Source organism: Zalophus californianus, chromosome 2 (assembly GCF_009762305.2).
Source record: "Zalophus californianus isolate mZalCal1 chromosome 2, mZalCal1.pri.v2, whole genome shotgun sequence".
NCBI classification, from domain to species: Eukaryota; Metazoa; Chordata; class Mammalia; order Carnivora; family Otariidae; genus Zalophus; species Zalophus californianus.
Genome location: NC_045596.1, coordinates 122,119,030 through 122,133,973, shown reverse-complemented (window position 1 = coordinate 122,133,973; position 14,944 = coordinate 122,119,030). Strand labels below are relative to the sequence as shown.

Genomic DNA, 14,944 nt, shown 5'->3' with positions numbered 1-14,944 from the left:
AGTTGACAGACCTTGCCCCATCACAGAACTGAAGTATACTTTGTCCAGTTGTTTAGTCGCTCTTTGTCCTGCCTCTACGGTCTGTTCTAGGCGGCTTCCCCATCTTTGCTGTTTCTAGTCCTGAAACAAGTGCCTGTTTCTGGTCCATTACATAGCCCTCTTCTCCCCCCACCCCAATTCTAGGGAATTTACCGTGATGTTTCTGAGAAGTCTCACACACAGTGCGCTCTGCTCCTCTGGCAGTCTAGTGAGGGCTTTCTCCCCTCAGTAAACATCCAGCACGGGGCCGCAGTGCCATTCTTGCTTCCTTGCAATTTCTCCTGTGCCCACTGTTGGTTCTTTTGTATCTATTGCCCCCATCCTCAACTGGAGAGGGGTGGTGGGCAGGTCAGCTTTCTCCTCTAAAGGAGAAGGAAAAGTCCAAAGACCTTCTACTCCTGGAAATTTCCTTTTATCAATCCTTTCTGGAATTTCTAGTCTTTTCCTATATAGCCTGCATGTGAAATGGTCCCTGGCCTAATTTTCATGTTTTTGTTTTTGTTTTGTTTTTTTGTAAGTACTCTATGGCTATGTGTGGTATCTTGCTTTAGGAATAGTGGGGTACTTGCCACATACTCTCCTCAGTTTGGAACATTATTAGAAATTCTGAGATAACCATAAATGTCCTACTTTAACATTTGGGTAAACATTTCTGATTTTGTTGAGTGGGGAAGCAGGGTATGCAACAGTGGAAACTGGAAGTTTCATCAATTATCTTGCAATAGATCATTAACACCCAATGTGAACAGTGGATTTTATTTCTTTATTTAGTGGGCTGATGATGATGGAAGGAAAAAGAAGGGTGTTGGACCAGCATTATGAAAATTTTAGATACAGTGTCATAAGAGGAGACTTAGGTAGGACTCAGGAAGTGCAATCATTTGAAGTGCAATCATTTCAAAAAAGGGCTACATATTTGTGTAACTCCAGAGCATGGAACACAGTCTGGGCACGACTGTAACAAAAGGTAAAGGTTTCAGGCTTACTGTCAGGTAGAACTTCATAACATTTAAAGGCATACGGCAATGGCAGAGTTTGCTTTTATGAGTTAGAGGTTGTTTTTTTTTTTAATTTACCTTTTTGTTTCATATAACTTCAAGTAGGTTATAAAGAAATTAATGTGTTCTTGAGCTTGCTCAGTTTTCCAAAATGATTTACTAAAGACATGCTGTACAACATATAAGGAAACATTAACAAAATACCATATATTGGGTAAAATTGGGCAGATACTTAAAGCAATATACTATCTTAAAATGTGTAATATAAAGAAAGTCAATCCACTTAGTATTAGAAAAAACCCTCAATAATGAACTTTTTTCAATTAGCCTTGATCTAATTATACATCAAATGTGATTACACCAAGGTATATGCTTTACGGATCGGATTCCTGAGTTAATAATGAAAACATAACTGTGCAGGGCATTTAGTTAGCATAAGTATTCATGCTTTTGTTGTTTGACTCAGCAGTATTTATTGAGGTTCTGCTACAAGCCAGGTGCTGTTCTAGGCACTGAGGACATGATCTTGTACAAGTTGGGCAGCATTCTTGTTGTAATGGAGCATTATAGACAGAGAATGGGTAATTAAGTTGTTTCTAGCAAAAATGATAATAACAAACAAAATGCTACATTTAAAAATCAGTGGACTCTCTCAGGTATGGCTTCTAGAAGGCAAGAGAGAGGAAACATATCCTGAGAAAGTCTGGTTGTATAACCTGAAGGGTCCCACCTTAGAGCAAATTGTCCTGGGTGGCTCATGTTTGATCTCAGTTCATTCTCTATAGCCATGCTTGTTTTATACAAAAATAATGGTGGATTTTGGGTTTATTTTCAAAACCAAATATTCACATGCTACAGAAACTCTTGAAAAATGCCCTCTGTTCATCCTGTAGCTTCTTATGCCCACAGCATTATGATGTGTGCTCTAGCGGGTGCTCAGCCTCCACCTTGTCAACCAACAAGAGAGATCATGAACATGCCAAGTAGAGATTGAAATCTTAATTTTATTTTAAAGTAAAATGTTTCTTATATTTGTAACACAAAGGGATTCAAAATGCAAACTATAAATGGCTCAACATCTCCCTGCCCAGATGACCTTTGTTGAAATATAAAAAAGTAACATATTAAAAACAAAAGCCAAACAGAATGGAACAAAATGAAAAATAAAAATGACCGCCACACAATCCCTTTCAACAAATTTAACCATATTAAGGGGTTTTTTTTGTGATCCCTTTCAGAAAAGTGGGTTTTTTTTATACTTATCTGTGTCTATACACACATGTATGTACCTCTTTGCACAATAGGAATGTGATATTGTGATTTATAATAATAAATATATATTTGGTCTTTGTCCCAGTTTCTGGCGCAGAGCTCCTAAAACCCTTGGAATTTCCTAAGTGAGGAAAGCTATAAAAATGATCTTTCGTCATGTTAATTAGGCAACTTTCGGAAAGCCCCCTAGCTCACCTAAGGATGGGGCTGGTTACCAGGGGAACCAACCCAAGATTAAAGGGGTAGAATTTTTGGTCCAACTTCCATACCTCTGGGGAGGAGAAAGGGCTGGAGATAGAGTTCAGTCACCAATGGCCAATGATTTAATCAATCATACCTATTTAATAGAGCCTCTGTAAAACCCCAAAAGGACTGTTTGGGAGAGCTTCTGGGCTGACGAACACGTGGAGCTGCTGAGAGTGTGTCACACTGGAGAGAGCCTGGGAAGCCCGGTGCCCTCTTTCCATACCTTGCCTTGGGCATCTCTTCCATCTTTCCTGTAGAGCCTTTTCATAATAAAGTGGCAATCGAGTGAATAAAACTGGTTTCCTCAGTTCTGTGAGCTGCTCTAGCAAATTAATCAAACTCGAGGACAGGGTTGTGGGAACCTCTGAGTTATAGGCAGTCCATTGGAAGCACAGGTGATGACCACCTGGCCTTTGTGAGTGACATCTGCAGTGGGAACAGTCTTGTGGGACTGAGCCCTTAAGCTGTGGGATCTGACACTAGTTTCAGGTAGACAGGGTCAGAATTGAGTTGAATTGTAGGACACCCAGCTGCCTGATGGTGTGGGAAAAAACATGGTAAAGGAATTACACACAGTTTCAAAACTTGCTTTTTCACTTTAAGCCAGCTTTCGTATTGGTAGATGCAGATCATCCTCTTTTTACTGGCTTCAGAGTATTCCTTGGTAATTCTAGATTTTAATTAACTGACTCTATTGCTACATAGCAGTAGTAAATTTTAAAACATTATTTAAACATATTTATGTAACTGAATGTAACTGTATCATAATAGAGAGGCTACGGGAAGTAAAACAAGATATTGTGAAAGAGATGCTCATATTGGGTTGCAACTGAAGTCTTCATCTGCCATTGCTGGTGCTTGCCTGTGGAACCAGGTGTCAGATCCAGCCTTCTCCCAAACCTTGGATTCTGCCAAACACATAGAATAACTTAAGAGGAGAGGAGACTTTGGACATTTCTGGGAATCTTATTTATTTCAGCAATTCAGTTAATAAACATGTAGGTGCTTAGGATGAGCTTCATCAGATTCCTCCTCAGAAGACTTTAATCTCTAGTGGGGCAAGGAGGCATGCAGATAGGTCATTTCAGTAGTGTGACAAGTGCCGTGGCAGAGGTATGCTTAGGATGTTGGGCAACAGGCGTGGGGACACTCAGTCCACTGAGAAGTGTAGATGTATGTGTGTGGGAGGATGTGTGATCGAAAGCTTCTTGGAAGGAGTTGCTAAGATGAGTAGGAATTGCCTAGGTAGAGGAAGGGAGAAAGGCATTCCAGGCCAGGGAACAAGGAGGTAGTCAACAGCACAATAAGTTTGAGGAATTGCAAGGAGTGTAGTGTTGTCAGAATATAAAATTGGAGGCAAGAAATAAGGTGGACAGAGACCTGTTCATGGAGGGCCTTGTATATCATGCTGAGAAGCTGGAAATTCCTCCTTAAGTCTGAAGACATACATACTTTTTATGTATCAATTAAATACTCTCTAAATATTTATCATCACTCTTTGGACCTCTGACAACATAATTCCCTTATATGCTGCAAAAGCAGAATTAAGTCACCTATTAGCTTAATTATTTGTTACTATTGAGCCCAAGATCCTTGGTTCAGTGTCTGATACTCTTGAGAGTACCCAGAACCTTAATCAGCCATTTCACAAATGATTGCCAGAGCTCTGCTTGGGAGCACCGAGTGTAGGTGAGTGAGTTCACATTCATCAGCACTGGCAGAAGAACAACTAAGAAGTTGGCCTGCAGCATCCTCGGGTACCTGAGATAGCCTGTCCCTGTCATCACTATTGTTTTATAAAATGCCAGTCGACATAAAATACGTTGCTTGTGTTTGGGTTAAAAAAAGAGAATGGGGTAGAGTGGGAGAACGGTGATTTGATCTGATGAATAGTAGTTGACTTATTTTGCTTTGACTTTTGAGTCTTTTTTTTTCTAATGATCCATGTTTTTTTCTTTTTTATTTTTTTTAAAGATTTTATTTATTTATTTGAGACAGAGAGAATGAGAGAGAGAGAGCACATGAGAGGGGGAAGGGTCAGAGGGAGAAGCAGACTCCCCGCTGAGCAGGGAGCCCGATGCGGGACTCGATCCAGGGACTCCAGGAATGATCCATGTTTTTTTAAATGCTAGCCCATACTGTAGTTCCCTTGAAAAAGGTTGGTGAAAGGCACTGGGAAGAAACACATTTGGAAGAGAGGAGCTCAAAGGGGAATACCTCATTCCTTTACTAAGAGGAGATCAATCCATTTTAAGCACAAAATGGGGTTTAGAAATAAACAGTGTTTGTGGGGAAGGTGCATTTTTTTTTTTTTTGTAGGAAGGAAGGCAGTGTTTCCAGCTGATCTTACCACAACTCATCTAGTTATACAGTTTTACTTATTTTTCTCCACATACAAAACTTTTTCCTGAATCATCCGTAATGGAATTCCAGGAAGATGGGTTAAATATGTTGCTATATTTTACAATTGTTATCTGTAATGTTTTATTTAGCCAAATCTTTTTTTTTTTTCCCCACTGTTCCCTGTACAACACAGAACACCATATGCCATTGTCCCTGTCAGGAAGTAAAGGTTTCCCTGTCTTTGCAGGTGCCTGTGTTTATGCCACAGAGGAGCTGTGGTCCAGTGCCATCTTTTATTGATAGGGCCAGCAAAGGAGAAATCTAATGAAATTATCAAAGCTTTGAATTAATTATGAACTTGAATAGGAGAGCTAAGCTCTCTGGAGCCAGGGATCTCATTACCCATGCACTCTCATTGCATCCTCTTCTGGAGCAGAAGGCATTTTCAGCTACAGCTCTTAGCCTGGCTTTGGACTTTATTCAAACTTGCTAAACTGACATCCTTTTCTTACTACGACGTGGCTGCTAATCTCCATGATGATTAATTTAATTCTGATCTGGATCTACAGGAGATGTCAATAGGTTTTCTCTACCCCTCCTTTTGCCTTTTATTATTTTTTCTTTCTCTCTCCATTTTTTCCCCATCAAATTGGATGTTATACAAGTTTTTATCCTTTTTGGGTAATGTGAGAAGCTTTCAGGATTCAGGTGTAGCTTCATGGAATATAGTGATTGATTTAAAGTTAAGAACTATATATTACATCTACTATGTATTCCCTGGATACTTAGGTAAGCACAAAGTCAAATATTTCTTCTTTGAATTTTGAACACCAAGTGGAAGTTTTTCTTGCTTGTTTCTACTTTAGAGTTGTTGGTATAGCAGTAACTTCCATTGTCTTAGCAGCATTGTTCATATTCTAATGTGTGTTGTATGGGAACAACAGATCTCACTTTGTGGGTGTAGCTCATAAAGCTCCCTGATGCAGAGTACTTAATGTTTGCTTTACAATTCTGGTTTTTCTTTTCATGGTAAAAAGAGAAAAATTTTTCTGATGAATATATCCACCTCTTTTTTAAGTCTAGTCGCAAAATCAATAACAAGGTTTTGATTTACTATTGGTGATGATTCTTTGGTACTGTCATATAGGTTCAAAGCATCTCATGGCAAGCCTTTTCTGCTTGCTTTTGAGACCCATTCTTTATGAATTCCTAAGCTGCAGCTCATCTATCTTAGTAAAGTACAGGCCACTGGCGATTTTTGTAAGCAGTGACTAACTCAGCTTTATAGAGTCAATGTTTTAAGGTTTTGAATAGTGGGGGTTGGGAGAATGACAGTCTTTGCTTTTCTTTTTTCTATTTACTTTCAGTGAGTTTTTTTCCCCCATTTATTTTCTTTATAGGCAGCTGCAATATTTAATTCAGCCTTTGGAAGTTTTTTGGTAAGTAAACATGGTTTAACTTGTCTATTATAACTTTTGTTGTGATGTTGTTTGTATGAAAGATTTAGTGAAAATTGGACTTCTTTTATCATTTAGTTAAGTATAAAAGTTCTTGAATCTTTTTATGTGCCATTAACCATCCCCTGAAAAATTAGTTGATAAAGGATATATTCTCTTACAATATGATTTGGAGGCTTGGGGTTTAATATTCCATTTAATGGATTCAAGGAATCAATTAAAACACTGTGTGTCTCCTTATAGAAGTTATGTCAATATATTGATCATTTAATGAGGTCTTTTAGATTATTATTATTTTGTATCATGGGACTGAGGATTTTGAAAAGGAAACATGACCCAGCTGGTCAGAAAGGGAATGCTAATTTACTTGTTGACATGTCATTTATTTTGTACATTTCACTGTCAAAGAAGCTACTGGCATGGATACTTCTGAGAAATCTGTGTGGAAAAAATTTGAAATGAGGAAATAATTGAGTTATTTGCAAGAAAATACAATATTTTTTTGACATGTGAACTATAAATTGTATAAAGGTTAAAAAATAGTTCAGTGTTCTTAAGTAGAGCCAATATAATTATAAGGATGATACTATTTTAGCATTTTCAGTTGTTTTTTAATAATGTAACAAAGACTTGGTTTGTGTTATGAAAGAATGAGAAAGAAACTGAGTTTTCTGTTAGTTGAGTATTTTTATTTATACCCTCCCTAAAACTGCCAAATTCATGAAAATAAATTAGAATATTGTATTTTTAGGTACATAATTCATTGACAGGTATGAAGTACAGGGATAATTGAGAATAAAATCAGTGGGGTATAAAATAGTTCATGAATCTAGGCAAATATTAATTACGTCTGTTTAAAATGCTCTTTATGTCACTTATGATTGTATGTATTTGAATGTAGCCGAAGCTTTTAAATGTATTGTTATACTGCGTTAATTTTATGTAGTACTACACAGCTTTTAAGGTTCCAGTGTTATAGACCTTTTAAATGATGTAGCTTCTACAAAATACATACTTAGAGTATATCTTATTTTTAAGAAGTAGTAATGTTATTCCCAATGCTGTATTATTGTTGGGTTTTAGAAGAGAGCTAATAGTGTTTATTTAATGGAAATGAGCTCTTGAGCTACTTATTTCAAACTCAGTAATATTTTGTGAAATCGTTTTTTCATTTATCTAAGTATTATTTTCCATATGTTATCACAATTGATAAAATAATATCTGTAAAATCTGATCTTACTGGAAGCCAGTTTTTTAAAAATATGGTTTGGAATCCTATACCTCTACTATCAAAACATGGTTTCTAAGCTAGATCTCTTACTCTTTAAAATGTCTACGGTTATTGAGAAAATAAGTTTGAGGCAATTGTCTGAGTAACTGAAGCAAAATGCACTGTCCCTTAGTTGGAGGATAAGCTCACTAAGTATAGTTTGAATTTTGCACTGATTGTATGAACAGTGAACGCATCAAAATATTTGTTCTCCCAGGCCCAATTCTTTGTAAGGTCCAGGGGAGTAAAACTTGTTCTAGAGACTCTAGGATTTTTATTATGCTCTTTCGTTTCTAAGAAGTTGTGCATTCTCACTCCTTAGTCCCCTGCTCTTTTTCCTCTTTTCATCTTTTTTCTCAGCTTAACTCAAGTAATCAAAAGTATTGATCTCCTACCACCCAGAGGTAGTTTTCTAATAGTGTGGATGGTGCAAGGAATTGAATGTGGGTCCCACTGTGTTGTGGAGATGACACACAGAATAAGAAATACAATGTAAAAGTTAACAAGTCACACAAAAGATGTTACTAGATGACGTAGGATTGTCAGATGGCACAGGTGATAGGCACTCAATTCAAAAGTCAGACAGAAGCAATTTCGCTGAGGTGGGCCTTGAAGTATGGTAGGACTTAGCTAGTAGAAGAGAGAGGAGGGGAACTGGCAGAGATGCAGAAGTGTCATTTTCCATTTTTTCCTTTCTCTTCTGTTTCCTCCTTTTTCTGTCCCAAAGTTGGAAATTACTGGAAAGGATTGAGAATGAAAATGATCATTGGAGATGTTTTGTTCCAGGCTTATAAGAAATAGTAATTCTCTTTCTCCCCCACCCCCACCCCCTTCATCATAGTTACAACAAACCTTAGATTATGGACTATGTATGAGTCTGGGCTAAACCAGTTAGAATTAGGTTCAGATTATTGAAGATAAAAAATAATAATTGTGGCATACACAGGATGAAGGTTTATTTTTCTGTTATCTAAAACCTGGAAGGAAGCTACCATGTATGGTGGCTTCATGGGTCTCATTGTGGACAGATATGCCTGTCTTTCTTCCATCCTCCACAGCATGCACTTTCCTTCCTCAAGCTTGCCTCAGTGTCCGAGACAGCTGCTGGAGCTCCAGCCAAAAAGATACCTGGATAGTAAAGTCTTTACTTTGGGAAAGCACAGAGGAGCTCTCCTAAAATCTAAGTTTGCTTTCTTTAAATAGCACTCCTGAAATTCCAACAGTATACTTGCAATAATATTGCAGAATTTACTCATACCATCATACTTAGCCAATGGAGAGGTTGGGACATGTGGCAATTTGCTAAGAGCTAAAAATTGGGTTTCTGTTACTAAGAAAGAAGAGAATGGATAGTAAAAGACAGCTAGCACTTTCTGCCTATGGGCAGTGTACAGCAATTGCCAAGAGTTCAAAGAAAGATTAATCTCAGCTGAATGATATGAGAAGGCTTTAGGGAGAAGTTGGTGTTTGAGTTGGGCTTGGGAAAAGGACTTATTTTAGAGGAAGGAAATTCCAAATTATAACCTTCATGCTTTATTTTGTTATTCTTTTTAAAAAATTTTTCACTTAATTTACTTTTTAAAAAAAATTTATTAAGTTTTTGTTTTAATTCCAGTGTAGTTAACATAGAATGTTATATTATTTTCAGGCATACAATATAGTGACTTAGAACTTCCATACATCACCCAGTGCTCATCACAAGTGCCCTCCTTAATCCCCATCACCTATTTCATCCATCTCCACCCACCTCCCCTCTGGTAACCATCAGTTTGTTCTCTGTAGTTAGGAGTCTGTTTCTTGGTTTGTCTCTCTCTCTCTCTCTCTTTGTCCCTTTGCTCAATTGTTTTGTTTCTTCAATTCCACAGATGACTGAAATCATATGGTATTTGTCTTTCTCTGACAGACTTATTTCACTGAGCATAATATTCTCTAGCTCCAGCCATGTCATTGCAAATGGCAAAATTTCATTCTTTTTGATGGCTGAATAATATTCCATTTACATATATACCACCTCTTCTTTATCCATTCATCTATCAGTGGACACTTGGGCTGCTTCCATAATTTGGCTATTATAAATAATGCTGCTATAAACATAGGGGTGCATGTATCCCTCTGAATTAGTATTTTTGTGTTCTTTGGGTAAATACCCAGTAGTGTGATTACTAAATTGTAGGGTAGTTCTATTTTTAACTTTTTGAAGAACCTCCATACTGTTTTCCACAGTGGCTATACCAGAGTTCATTCTCACCAACAGTGCAAGAGGGTTCCTTTTTGTCCACATCCTCACCGATACTTGTTGTTTCTTATTTTGTTATTCTTAAAGGGTGGTACTTGTTAGAGCAGTTTTGGAATTTTCTTTATGAATGGAAAATATTCACTTATTCTTGAAATTTAGGATTAGGGGTAGTAGTATGGTTTCTGGAATCAGACTGGCTTGATTTAAATCCTTACTTGACTGAATTACTAATCTAATCATATGACCTTCCCTGTATATAAAATGGAGTAGATAGTACCTAAACTATACATTGTTGTGGTGAGAATTAAATGGAATAATCTGTATAAAATACTTGTGATCTAAGTTTTGTCCAAGCTCTGCCATGAATTTTTTTGTGTGGCCATGGACATCCGTAAGATGAAGAATTGGTTATCTCTGACTAATGATTATTCTCTGATTATAAGTGACCATTTCTTTTGTATTTACATAATGGAATTTGAGAAGGGTATTTACTTTAGATTACATTAAAACTTTGAATGAAAGCCTTTATTAAAGAATTTTTGAAGAAAGAACTCTGAGGGCATTTTTGTTGATTTTTAGACATCTGGGTATACCAAATAAAATACTGTACATATTTATAGCTAGTTTAATAATGTCCCAGGTCTAATTAAAACACAGTGTTTTTAAGAACTAATTGTTACAGAGAACTGTGTTGTTGTTTTTTTTTTAAATGTAGCTAGGCTGGTAATAACCAATGATAGATGAATTCAATTTACATAAATTTCAGACCAAGAGAATATTTTAAAATCATGCCACAGAGGATTGCTTTAAGTTGAGAAGTTAATGTCATTATCTCCTCCTCTCTTTTAAATTGTTCTGTTTACAATAATTGTGGAGCATAGTAAGTGTTTTAAGATTTCCCACTTGATGAGATTTTAATAGAATTTGATAGTCACCACTCTGAATAACTAAAATGTCATCAATATTTATATATATATTTTCTATGTAAAACCAGGCATTTCAGATTCAACCATCTCATGTGTTGCTTCCTCACCAAAAGAAAGATTAAAAAAAAAAATAGCTATTGGCGACTTTTAAAAAAATTCCAAGAATGTAAAAAGATTTAACTGTGTTGAAAAAAACCCTGATCACAAGTTTTGTTACACTTTTGACATTTTGGTTTGGAGGCTAAATTCAGTGTTTCCATGTCTTCAAGAATTACAGGTTCAAGTTTAAAAGGAAAAGGTAGAACTTTTTCTTTTTAGACTCCTCAGCCTATTTTATTATATTTGGTTAACTCTTGAGGGAGTTTGGTAACACTGCAGGGGTAATTCCTGAGGAAACCCAGGTGAGTGACAAAGTTGATCGTGCCAAATTGAGCTTCTAATAACTGTGTCACACAACATTACAGCTATTCATAAGTGTAAGGATTTCTGAAACATTACCAGAGTTACAAGCAAAGTGAAATCATCTTTGTGAATGCATAACACCAAGTCTAAGAAAGATCTGTAAGAGTTACTGTTTACTTTCTAAATCTCTTCATTTAAAGTATCAAGAAATGGGCTTGTTTTACGTAATTCTTTTAAAATAGTCATTTTAAAGCTATTCTAAAATGAATAAGGATGAAAAGGAACTCCTTGCCTTAAGCTGAAGAACTAGCCAGAACATATTTTTCTTCCCTTATCCCATTGTTGTTCTGTCTTCCCTCTTTGTTTTAGCTGGTCTGCCATTACTCCCCAGCTTTGTAGTAAGATTTGAATAGTTACTGATACTGTTACAGTTGCCGAAAGAAAAGAAATTTGTTTTAATAACTTAGGATGTATGTTTACCACCCTGTTTTAGTCTTCATTTCTTGTACAAAAATGTACTCAGCTTCACTTAGCATGGCCAGAGAGGAAGCACATTTACTTTGTTATCCATGGATTGCTGTGCAACACTGCTTTTTAAAAATCAGAGTAAGAATCTCAAACAGGTTAATGAAGAGGGTTAAGGGTTGTAACCAGAGAAGACTCAGTTGTTACATAAGTTTTCTTTTCACCTTAATCTGTCAATTTTTAATTTTGTTTATGTTTATGGAATAATTTTGTGTAAAACTATGCTGATTTTTTTTTTCTTAGTTTGCTAAAAATCTAACCAGCCCAAATTACTTAGTTGAGATCTTGGTTTTCCCCCAAAAGTTCATGACTTATTTATAAAACAGGTTTTTATTTTCATTGAGCTTACATGCCAAAAAACAAAACCAAAAAAACTGAGTTTTTAAGCAGTTTTCAGTACAACCTTATAGTCTGTTATTTCAAGTTCATCCATTTACTGCTAAGGACTCGATAAAACCAATATTTAAAATAACCTCTTTTAGGCTTTAAAATACCTCATGAACTATGTGCAGACAATGGGAAACTGGTTTCTCCCTTTATAAAATGGAACCCATCATCATGCTATATATTTCATTGAATCACCTTTTTGGGCAAATGAATATCAGAAAAGCTGGATTGCTGAGGACAGACTACTTATTCTTTAAAAAAACAAAATGCAGTTGGTTCCGTTAGCAGTATGGCACAAAACAGAAAAATAGGATATAAATTAACACATATACTCAGAGTCCATTAGATTCAAAGTACTTTTCTATGAAGCAAATACACAAAACATAAATACAGGAAAAAAGTAACAATAAAAGATTTAAGAAAGAGGGAAGACAAGAACTGCCTTCAAGGCAATGTATTCCAAATTTTAGGCACCTTTAAGACTTTTGCCGTCTTGACATATTATTTGTATTATTAAGTTAAAACTCCCTTTTTTTGTTAAAGATTTTATTTTCTTAAAGTAATCTCTACACCCAAGTAGGGCTTGAACCTACAACCCCAAGGTCGAGAGTGTCACATGCCCCACCCACTGAGCCAGACTGGCACCTCTAAAACTCACTTGTATAATTTAACTTTATTTCAAAGCATAACTTGACATCAACACATAAACAATCTTGTCATGAATAGAAGGTAACTGAAATGAAATCAAATGGAAAAAGCTATTATTAACTTGTAGCTAAACTCTGCTGCCTACACAAGGCTCTCAGTCCGAAGCCTGCCCTCTTTTTGATAAAAAGTAAAATTAGCACTGGTACCAAACCAAGAACAATCCTGTGATCTAAAAGACTGAAAAGAGAGCAAGTTTTATCACTAATTCCCTGCTTATGTGTCCTTTAAGCCATCTTGCTTTGACTTTCACCTTGGGCAGCACTGTTCTCTCAGGTCATTCCTCAATCATTTCATCACAGAGGTGAATTAAAACCATCTTGAGGAGGTCAAATGAAGAAACCCCCAGAATCAGGGACTCTAGCAACCTGAACATGTTATTGTTTCTTTTCTCAGAGTTATTTTCCCACGTAACATTTGTTCAGAAAAGCAGTATGCATGTGTGCCAAACATGTTTGTAGAAGTAAAAATATGCTGTAACGCTCGAGGTAGGAAAACCCTGTGATAGCTACATTTGGGTTTGTTTCTAAAACAGACTCTTATTTGAAGTGCAGTCATTGTGAATAAAAATGGTCTTTTTACTTAATAAAAATGTATAGAATCCTTACCTACTCCATTTCAGCTATGTCTGTGTCGTCTGACAGGACTTGTGTAGCAAGTAAATACATTAGTCACAGTGACCATTTTTCTTGCAAATTTGTGACATAGATTTAATTATAGGAATGACCAGCAACTTACAAATCTAATTTTGGTGGAGGCTGAGGCAACTTTTTTTTTTTTTTATTTTAATAATGATGGATTTTTTTTAAAGCAATGATTTCATTACTATTTAAAGAAATCTACTGGTGTAGAACTAGCCAATTGACTGAAGTTATTTTATTACCCTTTAACAAATGCCATGCACTTTGATTTCTAGTTTTATTACTTTTTCAAATATCATCATTCTGGAAAATACTTGCTCCTATACACATTGAGATAAAAATAAATATAAATGGGGGGGGAGCTAGGATACTTGTAAAGGGTCTCCTACAAAACGTGATCCAAGTGGTTGGTTAAAATGACCAAATTTCCTTAATTCAAATCCAGCCTATTGTAGAACTGCTTAGTTTATGGCCTTTAGTAGGAGATACCCACTTACAAGTCATTGACGATAATGCAGTAGATAGTTCTCATTTCTCTACACTAAAAGTTTACCATGATTAATCTATTTATTAAGCTAATAATTGGGAGATCTGGGGATAATAATGGGGTGAGCCGAACAAGGTTTCTGGCTTCATCTGCCTTAGAGATTCTCAAGGTGAGAATATCAAATCCCATGACAGGCAGGGAAGAGGAGGTAATAATTTTCCATTGACTCAGACCCCACTGCCATTCCAAAATAAATTTGGACATATGGAGAGAAGCAGGAGGGCATCTGAGCTTGCATAAATTGTATTAATTTTTGGATTCTACCAGCCAAAAAGAATCTTTTATTTAATTACTGGTCTTTATGATAAAGCAATGCTAGACATCTAAATTCCATCGGGGACTCAGGTTTTTGAGTAAACATTTAGCACTTCTCAATAACAATAGTCTGTGTTATTGGAAATGGCAGACTTTAGTTTGAAATAAATAAAATCAGTTTTTTTAGCTCTAATTCACTTCACGTCACTGTTTGACCTTATATCAATTTTATTTAATGAAACATTTGTGGACTTCCTACTATGTACTAGGCTCTGGGCAAGGTTCTAGAACTCAAAAGAAGAAGAAGGAAGTAATATATGATTCTTGGCATCAAGGAATGTAAAAATTTCTGGACTTAAATGGTATTTTGGGGACACTTGGGTGGCTCAGCTAGTTAAGTGTCTGCCTTTGGCTCAGGTCATAATCCCAGGGTCCTGGGATGGAGTCCTGCATCCAGCTCCTTGCTCAACTCAGCGGGGAGTCTGCTTCTCCCTCTGCCTGCCACTCCCCTTGCTTGTATGCTCTCTCCCTCCCTCCCTCCCTTTCTCTCTCTCTCTCAAATAAATAAGTAAAATCTTTAAAAAAATAAATAAAATGGTGTTTTTCACTGCATGATTCCCCAAACTGATTCCTTAGTCACCAACTGATGATTTGGACCCACAAAGTTTGAGGACCACTTATTTTAATGTAGAACT

At 36.3% G+C, this 14,944-nt stretch overlaps 1 protein-coding gene across 10 annotated transcripts in view; it reads left to right on the top strand.

Moving 5' to 3' along the window:
• SLC10A7 (solute carrier family 10 member 7) overlaps positions 1-14,944 on the top strand; it is a 282,178-nt gene that overhangs the window by 75,319 nt on the left and 191,915 nt on the right. For 9 of the 10 annotated variants that reach the window (XM_027598365.2, XM_027598359.2, XM_027598358.2 and 6 more), the window contains exon 5: positions 6,299-6,337. The exons of the other annotated variant lie outside the window; for it this stretch is intronic. In XM_027598365.2, the coding sequence (XP_027454166.1) occupies positions 6,299-6,337 (39 nt within the window). The remainder of the gene's footprint in view (positions 1-6,298; positions 6,338-14,944) is intronic. 10 annotated transcript variants of the gene reach the window in all.